The following is a 15,408-nucleotide window of genomic DNA, read 5'->3' as shown; positions in this document are numbered from 1 at the left end:
AAACCAGCTGCTGGGAACACCTTTTGACTGTTTCTACCTCGAACTGTGTTTCCCTATGCTGGGAACCTGGAACTGGAGGCCAGAGGTGACTGAGATTTGTCTTTTCTGCTCCTTTTTCTCCYCCCACAGCACTGATGCTGGCGACAGCCCCGTGGGCACCACGACCACCACAAACCTGGAGCAGCCRCAGGTCATCCCATCCCAGGGTGATCTCCTGGGTGACCTCCTCAACCTGGACCTGGGGCCACCTGTGAATGTTCCCCAGGTGTCCTCCATGCAGATGGGAGCTGTGGACCTCCTGGGAGGAGGGCTGGACAGCTTGGTAAGCAGCACATCCTCTCGGGCTGATGGCAGATAATTGGAGCTGTGCTTATCTCTGCAAAGCCTTGATCATTTGTGCTTTTAATGCTCGGCGAGCTGAGCTCCTGGTGCTGACTCCTGAARCTCCAGGAGGATTTAACCAGAATTATTGTACCAACTTGCAGGCTTTTCCTGCTCTTAAATGAATGTTGCTGCATGCTGTAGAATCCCCATGGCCAGTGGATATATTTGTTCTGTGTGTTTCCTGTCCATAGAAAAAACAGAAAAGTTGTTTTAATTTCGCTGCTTTCTGTTTGATTCAGGCTCCCTTTCAAGAAGGCATTTGTTCCATCCCATTCCCAGCCCTCCTGAATTTCAGTGCTAAATCTCTCAGGCTGTAACCTTGTGTCTTCCTGTTTGTGTATTCTCCAGAGCCTGTCGTGGTTTAGTATTGTTGACATTTTAATTGCAGTGAGGTCGAGAGGGAGMTCCCTGTGCAGTCCCTGTGCCAGAGCTGCTCTCGAGGCACCTGCCCTGGCACAAACAGGGTCAGGCTCCAGTGGGAGCACTCACACCTCCCTGCTGCTCTGGGGAGTGAGCTGGGCATGAGCTGCAGTGAGAAAATCACTTAGCAAGRAGGCAGCAGCAGGGGAGAGGTCAGTGCTGGTGTTTTGGGATGGTGGCAGCCAGGCATTGAGGAGTGGTGAATCCAAGGCTCAGCCTCAGGGCTGTTCCCATGGCGTGGAACAGCACACAGACCCCCAGCTCCCTGGGGTAGGAAGCACTCCTTGGARTGTTTGCACTGTGTAAATCAAGTGAGACTGCCCCACTGGACACAGCTGGGTGGTTTTCAGATCTGCAGTGGGTTTGTCTTGCTTAAGCTTTGTCTCRTGGTGCCTGGTTCAGGTGCACTTCAACTGCTGAGTCAGAATAACAGAGGTGGGAGGCAGCTGGATGAGCCCCAATTCAACAAATCCTTATTTGTCAAATACATATATATCTTTTTTTAAGCTGCCATAATCTTATTAAAGCAGGCACTAAACCCATTTCCAGCTTCATGGGCTCATGAGCTGCAAACAATCTAACCCTTGTTGGCCAGCACTCACAGAGGTCCCAATGCTGGAGGCTCTGCACTAAACCAGTTTGTTTGGTTAGCAGGGACACTGCTCTTACTGGGAATCAGCARAATGGTCAAGCTGGACTCACTGGGAAAACAGGCAGTGACCTGTGTAGCCCTTCCCAAGATGTGCCCCTAAAACCCTGGGACTGGGAACTGTGACAAGGCACTGCACAAGGTGGTGCCACAGAATGGTTCACACTTAAATTCCTCTGTGCTGCCTTGCAGGCTTCTCACAGTAACCCTTTGTCTCTCATTAGTGTCACACAAATAAATGGACACAGTGGAGCTAAAACTCGGTTTTGGGAGAGGAGCTGTCTCTCAGCTGGTGTTAATGGGCTTAATTTAGTGAGCAGCTTTGGCAGCAGAGCTGTTAGCTGAAATGGTACCAGGCTTTTACTTAATTTTTTTTTTCTCGAGCCTTAAGTACATCTGTGGGGTTATGGAGTGTGATCTGACAAAATGATCCTGTCTGGATGGGGAGTAGYTGTGCCTGGGGCTGCAGGGCCAGCRYTCTCTCAGCTGAGTAAATGGGGAAGTGCTAAAAAAACCTGAATCTCGATGTGGTTTTTGAAGGTGGATGCTTTCTGGTGAAGTGCTATTGCATCAAATGCGTCAAAGATCTGGCTTTTTCTTCYGTAGGTCAGGCTCTTTTCTCAGGTAACAACTGACAGGATGAGAGGAAGTGGCTTCTTGTACCAGGGGAGCTTTAAATTGAATATTAGGAAATCTGTCTTCACCCAAAAGSGTTTTCAAGCCATGGAATTGGATGTCCAGGGCAGTGGTGGGGTCACTTAAAAATCGTGTAGATGTGKCTCTCRGGGACATGGTTTAGTGGTGGCTTTGGCAGTGCTGAGGGAATGGTGTGGAGGTCTTTTCCARCCTAAATGAGTTTCAGATAATGAGCTTAATTAGTGAGTGAAAGGGATCTGTGTGTGTGTTTGTTGCTGTGGGCATGTGTTTAACAAGTTTCAAGCTGGGTAAACCCTAACCTGGTATTACCCAAATTGCTGGGCAATGTCCTGGGCTGCAGGGCTTGCCAAGAGGGTTGGCATTTGAATCTCAGGATAATATTAAACCACATTTTCTGTGCCAAAATCAGTCTCAAACTGCAGATCCCACACGGCTGATTTCTGTGCGTGGGGAGGAGGTGAGAGACCCATCCTAGTGTGCCCCTTGGAGAAGGACTGAGCTCTTCACAGAGTCTCAAAACCACCTGGGGGCCAGCAATGGCTCAGTTGTTCAGCTTTGAAATTTCCCTTTCTGTTGCTCCTGAAGTCTTTTGAATGCATTTCTTGCCCTGCTTTGTTGGGCAGGCTGAGGCTGCACGCTGTGACTGTGACATTGCCTCTGTCCTGGGAGTGGCTCAAAGGCAGCTGGAGCTCTGCAAGAGGCTGCTGGCAGGAGCTCAGCCAGTTTGTCACCCCCACTCAGTGTCATCTGCTGGTYCCCTCTTCTRCCCCCTTTCCTTTGGAGGGGCTGTSTCATCAGAGGGATGTTCTGACAGTGAAAGTCCCGATGGGACTTACCCAGAAAGACCAACAGCAGCGTTAACTTCCATKGAAAATGTCCTTCTGCATTTCCATTCCTTAAACCGTGGGCTTTTATTTTCATTCCAGGCATTTAAATAGAGACTGYGTGGTGTAAAAACCACATAAACACCAAATTAATATTGTTCATTTGAATTGCTGGATATTTATCCCCATGACCAGCGAGGCTCCAGCTGCTTGAGAGGTTAATTTCTTTAGTGAGTAAATCTTATTTTATCTCCATAGTGAGTTCTGTAATTGCTATTAAATGTAACATGCATACACAGATGCTGAGCATGTGTTAACAATTAAAAACAAAAAAAAAAAGAGAAGAAGGATCATTGGTACCAGAGCATTGCTTATAACCAGAGCAGACTTGCTGTAGGACTTCTGGAAGGCTGCTTTTTAGGGAGAAAAAAAACCCTTTTGTGTCCCTGTTTGCCACCATGGGCAGATTTTGTTCTTCTCTGCTCAAATTTCTTTTTCTATAAAATGATAACTCACTTTACAAAACTCTTTGAGATGTCCAGCTCCACAGTGTAAAGCAGCCATACRAGTCACTAATGGGGGAGAAACAAAACTTCCTCAGATTGCTGAGTGCATCCCAAAAGCTGGAGTTTGATGCTTTTTCCCCTCAAGTGGCTGAATTTCATGCAGGTTACAGTCAGTCCCCCAACTCCTACTCAATGATGCAGAGCTCTGCAGGGTGTCTCTCTGTGCTGAAGTGACATTTTTACTTTTAAACCTTTTTGTGTGTTCATTTGTTCTGCAAATCCATGGAGCACGAGAGCTCTGTGGSCACATTGGGAGCTCCTGCATGGAATGGGAGCGGGGCACTGTGGCCAGGAGCCAGGAAAGCTGGCTTGAAACCCCGGGGGCAGAGCAGTAAATCTGCAGCAATGGCCAGGCTGGGATTGTCTGTTATGTAAGGATTTTATTTAATACTCTAGCCACTCATCTACAAGAATATTATTGATTYGACACTGGCAGCTGCTCAGGTTGATTTATGTCCTAAACTCAGAAGCTGTTTGATAAACACTGGCTATCCAGACTTTTTTTTGTAATAGCTGGACTGTTTTGGGCTGTTCCAGGGGCTGCTGGGCTCCTCTCTGTAATCAGGATGGATTTAGGGGGTGACCCCAAGACCCCAAGGGTCTGTTCCACACCATCCAGGGCTGTGTCCCACCTCCAGCGGGGTGGAGGGTGGGAGCTGAGCACTCTCCAGGCACCACAGAGAAGAACCCCCTGTTCCAACAGTCTGAAGCATCTGCCTCATCCCAAAGGCTGTGAGCAGGGGCTGCTGGTGTCACTCCATCCCTGCCTGACTGCTTCCAAGTGGGCAATTCWAAGTCTAGCCTCACTGGACAGCACCCTGAGTGTTGGGGTTATTTAGGAGCTCCCCAGTGTTTTGTAAAAAAGCCAAAATTCGACCTTCACTTGAGTCATACACAAAAAGTCTGCCCTGGGTGCCACATTCCCCTCCYGGCTCTGCAGGTGATTTGCTGTGTATGATCTTAGGAAATTACTTCATTTACCTTTTCCTGGAACCACAGTGTGACAGTGCCTGTGGCAGGTCAGCCCCAATACCCATTTGTGCTCTCCCAGAGTGCTCCTCCAGACTTTCTGAGGAGCTGAGTGCCTCCTTTCATCCAGGCTTCTCAGGTTTGATGAGTACAAAGGACATCCGTTCAGATTTCTGACAAAGGACTCGTGCCCATTGCTGGGGCAGGGCTGGCGTGGAAAAGGAGCTATTTTGGTGGGTCACTCATTCATGTCTGACTCAAAGCTGTTGTAKCAGTCACAGGACTGCCAGAGCTTTGTGAGCTGCTTTTCTTTTTTTTTTTCTTCACACTTTGAAGAATGGAAATGGTTAGGACTAGGTTTTGTTTGCTGGTGGAAATCGTGGTACTGGCAGCCTGACCAGTCCTCCAGCAGTTTTGTCATAGCTGTCCCTGGTTTGGAGAGCAGCCCTTCTGCTGATGCCAAAGACTGGACAAAATTCAGAGAATAAAAAGCAGTTCTATCTATTGCAGGTGCATTCAGGGCAGTCCCAGCCCACCCAGGGGCTGCACCCACAATGGACAATGGCTCATGGGTTTTTCACCCTTTCTCACTTTTGTCCATTTGCACATTGGGGCTGAATCCTCCAAATGCAATTGCAGCCAATGCAGTCAAAAACTCCAACTTGGCTCCCCCCAATTCTCTGTTGTTTCCATCTCTTGGGGCCTGGCACAGTGAGGTGTCCTTGAGTTTGGGGCCTGCAGAAGAATTGTTTTGTGTAAAACTGGGAGAGCAGGGGCTCAGCACTGTCTGTGGAGTCTGGAGTTAAATACTAAAGAATTACAGGGTTACAGAGACATGGAAATACAGAAGCTGAAATCCTAAGGCATCACTGCTCTGCAAGCCTGGCTTGATGTGGAAGCAGCTACAAAAAAGGCACTAAAATGCCTCTGTGTGAGCCTGTCTGCAGTGAGATCCCTGCAGYCCGTGCATGGTCTGTCCTGCAGCTCAACAGGATTAGCCCAGATCAAGGGGGCTGCCAGCAGCGATGCTCTCAGCATCTCACCCCRTTCCTGTTGGGTAAATGCCTTGTGTTCCTTGCTGCTGTGTGCAGGCAGCACCATGAGCTGCGGTGCTTGACTCCTGATTCCTAGCTGAGGGAGCGAGGAGGCACCAATTGTCCCCTGTTATCCCATGAATTGTGGTCCTCAAAATGCACAGCTGCCCTGGAAGTGCTGAATTAGGCTGTGGACACACAGCAAGGCAGTTGCTGAGCAGTGGCTGTTGCAGCTTCTGTCCCTGGCTCCACCCTCCCTGTTATTTTTCGGTGCTCCAAAAGCCTCACGTCATTTTGCAGAAGTGCTTGTAGCCCCTCAGGATCACATGAACACTTCAGCAGAGTCACTTCATTACAAGCTGCTGTTAAGATGCAAATAAACCCTCCTAATGCAGTAACTCCAGCCCTGCTGCACTTCATAAGTCAGCAGAACTGCTTCCCCAGAGCTGGAATTGCAGGGCAAAGGCTCTCTGACTGCAGAGCAGCTGCGGTGCTGTCCAAGCCAACTCCTGCAAAGTGAAGGTGCTGATGCWGTTTGGGAAGAGGTGCTGGCACTGGTTTTATTGGTACAGGGTTGAGCCCAGCCTCTTCTTTAAACCTGTGTGGCTGCTCAGGTGTTGTTGGGGCAGGATGAGTTTGGAGGGAATAAAGAGAATTCCTGCTTCAAGAACTTTTTTGCATTTGGGGGCYGAGACTCCCTGTTCACCCTCTGAAGCTGGCATCTGTTTAACCTGGGCAAGAGAGGCAAGAGGCTTCACCTCTTCAGCAAGAGGCAAACCTGCCAGCTTTGGGATCAGGATCAGGATCAGGGCTCTGCAGTGCTGGGACTTCCCTTGGACCAGCAAGAGCCGCCCCTTGCCCACCCCACCTTGRCAGGGAGCGTTTCAGCCCGAGCGGGGCTGGCAGCTGTGTTATCGTGGTCCTCTGGTCTGTAGGGCTGTTCYRTGGCTCWCCTGTAGGGCAGGTCCARGTTGCCYTTCTGGCAGGAGTGTCTGTCTGCCMGTGARACAAATGGAAATGGTTAAGTAGAGCTGCAGGTCCTGGGGAATTGCTTCAGCAGCACTTCATGCCTGACTAATATCTGTTTCTTTCCTTCTGCACTCTGCCTGTCACTCCAGATGGGAGAGGACACTYCGTGGGTAATTGGTTCCTGTTCTCTCTGTCTTCCTTCTTCCCTCTTACTCACACACATCACTGGTACCATTGCTTCCATCATCCTGAGTTGGGAATAAAGTTGTGATCTGGGCATCTTGCAGGAGGAGAAACAGACCTGGAGTTGCTGAATGGGGAAAGTGTCAGTGCCATGGAAGGGTGACAGGCAAGAGAAACAGAAAAAGGAAATTCTGTGCTGCTGCACTGGGAAGTGATGGGGGACTGATCAGTTCTTTATTAATTTCCCCCTGTAACTTCTGGTGCAGTAGAAATGCTGTCGCTTCTCTCTTCAGTCTGGGCACAGCCAGCTCTGCCTGTAGGGACAAGAGGAGCTGCAGCTCCTCGGCGCCAGCTCTGCGGCTCTGGAGCACATCTGCAGTGCTTGGGCCTGAGCACAGGAGCCAGGAGAGGCTCAGGCTGTGCTCTGCAGAGCCCTCCAACCACTAAAGAAGGGCTTCAGCAGTTTGGAGCTTCCCGGCATTGAAATGAGATGTTGGGTCCAATCTGGAAACACACAGGGGACTCGTGGTGAATTCTCTGAGCCAGTCAGGTTTTTATTTCTCCTTTTTGTGAGAGCTGGAGTCTTAACCAATAAATCCAAATTCTACTTTCCCCAGAAGGCCTGACATTTAGGGAAAATGGAAGACTTGTGGATAGCTCGAGGAGCCCCAATATGTCATTCCCTGTCCCTCACAGCCAATATCAGTGTACGAGCTGCTTCRAGGTTGGATTCCTACCCTGCAGCTCCTTGTGATGAGTGTAGTAGGAAATGCTAGAATAGTTAACATCTGGCTTGATTATGCAGAATTATTCAGTCATTTCCATAATACCCTTTGTAAAATGCTTGCTGCTTGATAAACCAGCCTTGCTCCTGCTGCAGACAACAGGAGCAGAAATCCTCCGTGCACACAATGATATCTGRGAATGAGCCGGCTTCTTTCTTTTCCCCCGGACTTCACTGCCTGCCAACGTAAAGCATGAAGTTCATCTGCATGCAAGACTCTGAATAGGGATGAGGTGTAATAGTTGCATTTATTWCTCCTCAGTGAGCCAGTAACAAGATGTAAATGATCTGATATATTCATCTAAACCGTGGCTTGGCTTAGAGAGCAGTCAGCAGAACAAAACTCTGCTCTGTCAGGCTCTTTCTGTGGGGGAGACTTGACAGTGTAATAAGCCTTATTTTATAAGCTCAATATTAATTGGATTTGCATCCTCTGACTGGCTTCCTTTGGTCTCTGCGTGATCCTTCTTTTGACTCACTTTTATCWGTTATTTCTTAAGTAAGCTGAGGAAACTGGACAGCAAGAGCCTGGCTTGCTCTATGGACAGGTATCTCCTGCAAAAGGTGGAGGATCTCAGCTTCTGCCATGAGCTCAAGTAGGAATAAACTGAGTCCCACTTGAGGAAAAAGCTCTTCAGGCTTCTTAACAAAAAKCAAATTGTGGGTGATTTGTTCTTCTCCAGCACCTGCTTAGGGTGGCTAATGCTGCATCAGGTGGCTCCTGTGGGGAGTGGGGAAGGAGAGGTGCCAGGGATGGGAGGGAGATCCGGGGAAGAACAGGGATTTGGCACATTTTACTGGTTTTATGGGGGCTGGTTATCATCTGGTAAGTCACTGTTTTACACCTTTGCTGCTCTTCTCAGGGTAATTTATCCCTTTTAGCTGTGCTCTGCTGGAGAGWGGTGTGAGGCTTTATGGTATCTCTTGACCAGCATAAAATGCATTTGCTGTGAGATCTCACTGGGAGCAGGCTGGGAGAGATCAGAGTAAAGTTAATTTCCAAGTTTTTTGTGCAGAGAGAAAAGGTCAGAGCCTTTTTGGCTCTAAGCATGGGTGCTCCTGAAAGCTTCTGCTTCAGCTGTATGGTGCATTTATTCAGTATTCTGACACACCAGCACTCATTTGAACAACATATCTGGATCCTTTATTCACCCAGTTTGTCACATGCTTTTTTAAAAGCAAACTAATTCCCCAAATCCTAATCAAATGGAAGAACAAAACCATCCACAAGGTGAGCTGGGATGTTCTGGTCTGCCAGTCCAACCTTTTCCTAATGGGGCGAGCTCCTACCTCACCCCTGCACTTACATCATCCTCTGTGCACGTTGTCAGGTCATGTTCCTTATCCGAATGTGACTAAAAAAAATTCCATTCTAGGCAAAAAAAATCAGCCTGGTCTCGAGAAGAAAAGCCTGGGACACAGATAAGCCTGGAGATGTCTCTGCAGTGAATAACCACTGCAGATCTGTGCTTGTTTCCTCCTGGCTATCAGTCATCTGTTAAGTGCATTTTAAATATTCACAGGAGTGATGTTGTACTTGCAAACAGCGCTTGTAGCCAAGCCTCAGAGCCTGCCCTGGTCTCTGAATTCTCCTGAGCATGTGGAATGATGGGGAGGTTTGAAAAATGAGYTTTGTCATGGGGAATGTGGTCGGGGTGCTTTGTGAAGGGAACTTGTTGGGGGAGAGCTCTAGGTGGGCTGCAGAAGGGCCCCAGAGAGGTTTTTGTGTTTATGGAGGGTTRTTTCAGTCACTTCTGACTGTGAATGTGTAGCTTGGCAGAAATTGGTGCTGAAATACCCTGGTGCCCTGGGAGGTGTCTTTGCTGCTYATTAGATGATAAAGCTGTTTTTTCTCTGTCTGAGGGAGGGGAGMATCCTCAAAGCCCCCCTCTCTGAGCTGTTGTGAGAACCAGCACGGATCCCATTCTCCTCCCTCCTCGTCGCTGCAAAGAGCCGCATGTTGGAGGAGCACGGCCAAAATTCGTTGTGTTTGCCTGCAGTTCATAGCTGCTCCCTCAAAAACCAAAGCTTTCAGGAAGTCAGCTTCCTGTCAGTTTTATTTTTGTGCCATTTCACAGTTACCCCACTGGGTTTTGTGGGGCTGTCTGGCAGGAGGGGAAGCACCGGTGCATGAAACGTGAGGAAAGGAGGTTTTGGTGCAGACAACAAGSGCAAGAAGGGAGGGATTTTTGTTCTTATTAACCTGCAAAATGCTCCTGTGCACACTGAGTGAGTGGGGTAGCTGTCCAAGTAGCTCTGCTCCCCCAGCAGCCCCTCTGTTCCCTGTGCTTTCCAGCACTGCATTTCTGTCTGTCCTGTACACGGGAGCGATCCGCGCTCGCGGCGCCCGGGCTCCGCTCCGGCCATCTGACACTCAGCTTAAATGATCTCGGTCTTCCTCTCCTCTCTCTCCTTCTCTCTTTCAGCTTGGCAGTGACCTTGGCGGGGGCATTGGAGGAAGCCCGGCAGTAAGTGCCATTCCATTTTTTTCCCCAATTTAAACAGCTGCACAAAGCTCAGGGTTTTTCAGTGTAACCTCACCTGTGACGTGCTGGAAGGTGCTTCAAAGCCCTGCAGATGTTTAAAAATGGATAAATGCAAGTGAAAAGGTCCCCACCTATGTTGATTGGAGGCCAGCTGCCACATGGGCTTTCCTAAGAGCAGCCAGGGCYAGAGCTGTTCACTCTCTCTGCTTAGCTCTTCCTCCTCAGAGCTTTTAGTTGGAGCAGCAGCGTTAACCCTGGCAATGCCTCATCCTTGTGGAACTGAAAGGCCAAGGATGCTCATCCCTCCTCACAAAGCCTGCTCTGTCACCCTAACCCAGTGTCACCACCGATTTGCCTGAATCAGTGATTTTCTCCTCCCAAACTCCACGTCAGATTTTTGCCTGGATATCAGGATCAGATGCTCTGACCTTTCCTGTGTGGTCATTGCTGCCATCAGCCACCTTCTCTGGATGTCCTGGTGCCAATAGCACTTTCCAGGACTTGGGAGAGTTTCAACCTCCTTTCAAAGCACCCTTGACTTCAGGCTCATAAAAGCTTCTTCCAGAAAAGCGTGGAAAGGGAGTGAAACATGACTTGGAGATGCAGTGGGCAGGATGGAGTGTGTTTCCARCCCTCAGCCAGGAGTGGTGTCCCCTAGAAAGCTCCAGGTCTCTGTCTCCAGTAATTCAGGGAGGAAAGCATACTCACTTGTGGAGGGAGGGCTTTTCACAGACCCTGCAGTCATTCTCTCTCTTCCTTTCCCTGCACATCTGGCATTCCTTCCTTCCTTCAGCAYGAGGGCAGAGGAGAGCCGGTTGCACAGGACACCTGTACACGCAGGCAGCCCACAGCAGGACATGGGAGACGGTTCCCTGTAGTCATCACACCTACAGAGCCAGGTCTCTGCCCTCCTGGGCCAGCAAAAACCCTCCAGGCAGCTCTGTCCTGGTCATTCTGCCTGGGGGATCCTGCTCTCAGGCACAGAATTCATCCTGYTAGGGACAGAATTTGGGTGCTTAACTTGAGTGTGACTGTCCCATCTGAAGCTGGGCACCTAAAGGTTAACATTCCAGTTTTGGTGCTCTCATTTAGGTCCTGGGAGGGAAGGATTGTCCTTCATTGCAGGGAGGTTGTCCTCTGGCAGACTCTGCTTCRTGTAAGGAACCTTTTGGGCCACGGTGCTGAGAATGCAGAGCTCTGGCTTTGGGTGGGAGTACACAACACGGTCATGACTCCCTTGCTATCTCTGGATATGCAAAATCTTGCAGAYTCCTGAAGGCTGACGGAGCTGGGGGAAGATTTGAAGCAATTGCTCTTCTCCCTGGGTTTATGTAGGGTAGATCCACAAAACATAATTGTCTTATGAGAAGGAGAGACGGAGAAGAAASGTTCCTCTACAGTGGGAATAGATAACTGGAGCTATAAAAAATGATGTGAAAGCTTGGTTGAGGTGACAGCCGAGTGTAGGGATTAGCTGCCAAGAGCTTTGGARTTCAAATGCATAATTTAGCATGATTGATAAATCAGTGGGGAAGCTGCAAATGGCTTTAAAATATTTAGGATATTGCCCGAATTCATGCTTTATTTAATAAGCAGCTCTCACACATGGTGGTAACGAGTGCCTGTTCTTTTGACTCCTCCAGGTGGGACAGACCTACATCCCCTCCTCTGTGCCAGCCACTTTTGCTCCTTCTCCCACCCCAGCAGTGGTCAGCAGTGGACTCAACGATCTCTTCGAGCTCTCGCCTGGCATAGGGATGGCTCCAGGAGGATATGTGGCTCCCAAGTCTGTACGTAAGGAAAAACAGTCATCCCCAGTTTATCACCTTCCCTTRGGCTACAACGAGTCTGGCATTGCTCACTTGTCCCATTTATTGTGRGTTTCTGGTGCAAGAAGTTCAACTCAGTCCCTGGGCTTTTCCCAAGTAACTCCATGTTGGAGACCGTGTCATTTATTAGTTACACACTTCTGGTATTTTAGCAGTCCCCTCATTTTACCTGTGACAACAATTCTTTAAAGAGTGGCTTAGATAAGATCTGAGACTTTTGGTTGTGTCAGAGCCTCTTTCCTGCTTCTTAACGAGCTTCCCCAGGAAACTGAGGGCAAGACACAATTTGCAACAAGTTTCCTAGCAGATTTGTTTATTTAGAAGAATCCAGCGTGACAGTGAAGATAAAGCCATGTGATTGGGATGATGGTGCCGCATTGAAATGCAGAGAAATGTTCTGCCAGTGACAGACACAGAGGCTTTGGCTGAAGCATGAATTTGGGAGGGGTCATGAGACACAGAACGTGGTTCTGGAGCAGCCAAAGGGAGCTCAGGCTCCTGGAAAGAAATAAACAAAAATGGACTTGAACAGTCCATGATTGGATAAATTTAAGCCATACTCTGATGTTGAGGATCTCAAGGTAATGCAGACCATAATCAAACCTTTTGGTCCTTGGAGTTATTACACACTGTATAAGACCAAATACAAAAAACCCACAGGAATTCTGAGCTAAGCACAACCTCATTTTGTACTCAGATTTGGGTCTGGGTTTTTTCCCACAAAGGTGATTTGGGAATCCAGAACCCACAACAGATAATAGCACCAAGCCTGTGATTTTATTTGGTTCAAACTTTAGTATTGTCCTGCCTCCAATAGCCCAGCCAGCCCCTGGAGAAGGCTGTCCAGCAGCAGACTGGGTAAGTCTCCCATCAGTGTGATGGACACAAGCTGGCCCTGCTCTCGTGAACACTAATGCTGTAGTAATTGGAATTCTTCCCTGAGTGCTGTGAGCAAATATGGATTAGGAGCAGCAAGCTAGTTCCTCAGTGGTGAGCTCCATCCTTTCAACACCCRTGTCCCACCTTCCTGTAGTGGTTTTTTAGCCTTTGTGGGCTTYGTGTGCTGATGTAGCTGGATTTCTGAGCTCAGGACTTCTGKKKTTTTTTTTGGGAAGCTCTGCTTGTTTGTTCCCTTCAGGCCAGGCTGCTTGTACTGAGTGAAATCTCTTGTGTTCAAGGTTTGGCTTCCTGCAGTGAAGGCCAAAGGACTGGAGATCTCAGGCACATTCAGCCACAGGCAGGGGCACATCTACATGGAGATGAACTTTACCAATAAGGCTTTGCAGCACATGACTGACTTTGCCATTCAGTTCAATAAGAACAGGTAAGAAATTAACAGCAATGTGCTGTGTTCAACAGATGGTGTGCTCCTGGGAAAGCAGCTTGTGCCCACACTGCTAAATTTAGGGAGGGCTTGTGCTTAGGTGTGTAATGCAGTCGTGGAAATAGCTTGGATGATGCAGGCTGACCTCTCCATTGCACCAAAATTACATGAAAGAGCTGAAAAAACAGACTGATAAACCTGAGAGGAAACAGGCAGCAGCTCTGAAACAGCATCTGCCCCATTTCATCTCGGTGCAGTTTAAAAGCATCCTCATGAGTTGTTGGGCAGGTTGGTGGGTTGATGGCCAGCAAGTGTCCTGGGGAAAGCAAGAGCACCAACAGGCAGGATCTGAGCTACACAAATGATGCCTCAGCCTCCTGAYTTAATTGCTTTGCTGCCCCTCAGACTGTCTGGAAGCTCAGGGCTCCTTAATAAAGCTGCTTGTCACTGAAGGAGCTGCAAGCTGGGAGCCTGTGGCACAAGTTCTCCCTCTAATAGGCAGCAGAATTTTGTCAGAAGCAGCRGCCACTTGAAAGTTTAGAGCATTCAGATTGTTCTTGGAAACCCATCTCAGCCAAAGGACTTGGTATGGTGGTGTCTTCCCTCAAATAGCCTTTCCAGGGAGCAAATCTGGAGGTTTGCCGTGTGTTATCTTCAGCAAGGACCAGGCTACTTCTTATCAAGGCTGCAAAGAGTATCTTGTGCCTGACATGTTTTTCTTAATACCACTTCACTGGAAAAGGGTTCTCTCCACTGAAGATCCACTGAAACATGTCTTTAATCTCACTGTTAGCCTTGCAAATGCAGGATTTCTTGGGACGAATAAGATTTACTTAGAAAAGTCATTATGCTAAGTATGTCTCAGTAAATGTTCTCTCTGGACTGCCATATTTTTCTGGAGAGTTTTGCTAAGCTGCTGTATGCAAATGTTTCATGCAAATTGGCCTGGGAAAAAAGRCATTTTGTTTGGGATTTTTCCCCCCATCCATCAAGCTATGTTTTAGCCTCACTAGATGGTACTTCAAGGATGTAAAAAGTTTAAATACAGCAAACCAGCAGTTTTTACTCTTGCAGCACAAGCTTCATATACAACTTACCATTTGCTCTTTTWCAAATGCTGCTCTCCTGTCAATGCTTTCCACTGTGGCTGGTGCATTAGAAAGAGCTGCAGAGGGCTGATTCTTTGAGTGCAAATATTAAGGTTTGTGATTGGGAAGTTTCTATTGCTTTTCCCTCCTTTCCTGCTGTTGCTAATCACATTCACTGCAGTCTTGGGATAAAGCATTAGAAAAAAATCAGGCTAAAGCTCTGGTGTGCTGTAATATCACAGCCCCTTAAAAATGAACTGCAAATTTGGTTCCCTCTGAGTCTTAGGGAARACATGAGGGTTTGTGTCCTCGMAGGTGAAATGGCTGCAGAAGGCAARTCATGTGGTTAAACCCTTGCTAAGAATAYTCCTATTTCAGCTCCCTGGAGCACAAAACTAAGGAGAACCAAGAATGGGGCATTTATTGGTTTCTGAAAGAGTGACAAACCTGATAAATGTGGCTGACTGTGCAGAGACAGTATCAAGCTTCTAGCAAATAAAATAAAAATACACACCTATCCATCCTGCAAATKCTCTGAGACCCCTGAGCTAATGTGAATTCTGCTCAAGAGAAATGCATTTCTGAGTGGACACCGAAACATCTGGGCTTCCATCTGCTTTTGGAAAGCAGCTGTTCCGTAGTATGGGAGTGCTGAGCTAAATGTGAGCTGTTTTCCCTCTTCTCCACACTAAGCAGAGGTGCCTGTAGAATTAAATGTTCCTTGGGCTGCACAGGCAAGTAAACATTGCTGGGATCCATCCCCATGAAGGAGCCTCCAAGCAGGCAGCTGAGCCAGGTGCTGTCATTCAGGACTAGCAGCTGGCTCTGTTGATTCTCATGTTCTCCAGTGCTGTTCCAAAGCACATGTTCCTCCTTGGCTCTGCTCTGTGCTGGCTCCAGTTCCCCCTGCCACAGCTTCAGCGATGCAGGGTGTGATGTACCCTACCTGCAGTGCTCTGGAGCTCGGGAGGAGAGAAACAAGAGCTGTTTCTGAGTGGGTAATGGGAGAGTTCCCAGGGGCTGGTTCCTGGAGCAGGATGGTCATTGTGCCAGCAAGATCACCCTGAATGAGTTTCCYRTGCCTTGCCTTACTTCCTCTGTTCRTTTGAGCTGTGTTCCCTCCCTGGAGTGACAGCAGAGGCAGCTCAGGAGTGGTGGGAAAATGAGCCAGGTGCTGTTTGACAAAAGGAACTTCATATTTTGGGTGTATTTTGGGCAATTTTTTGGACCTCTCATCACCTC

The 15,408-nt window shown here is 48.4% G+C and overlaps 1 protein-coding gene across 4 annotated transcripts in view; it reads left to right on the top strand.

The window, feature by feature from the left end:
• AP2B1 (adaptor related protein complex 2 subunit beta 1) overlaps window positions 1-15,408 on the top strand; it is an 81,039-nt gene that overhangs the window by 42,753 nt on the left and 22,878 nt on the right. For 3 of the 4 annotated variants that reach the window (XM_057373331.1, XM_057373332.1, XM_057373333.1), the window contains exons 14-17: window positions 130-322; window positions 9,866-9,907; window positions 11,569-11,715; window positions 12,933-13,078. In XM_057373331.1, the coding sequence (XP_057229314.1) occupies window positions 130-322; window positions 9,866-9,907; window positions 11,569-11,715; window positions 12,933-13,078 (528 nt within the window). The remainder of the gene's footprint in view (window positions 1-129; window positions 323-9,865; window positions 9,908-11,568; window positions 11,716-12,932; window positions 13,079-15,408) is intronic. The other variant, XM_057373334.1, reaches the window with a different exon arrangement.

This window comes from Malurus melanocephalus, unplaced genomic scaffold, assembly GCF_030028575.1.
Source record: "Malurus melanocephalus ecotype Western Australia unplaced genomic scaffold, MMel_1.1 scaffold_193, whole genome shotgun sequence".
Lineage (NCBI taxonomy): Eukaryota > Metazoa > Chordata > Aves > Passeriformes > Maluridae > Malurus > Malurus melanocephalus.
The sequence above is the reverse complement of the archived record's forward strand: the minus strand, read 5'-3'. Positions and strand labels throughout refer to the sequence as shown.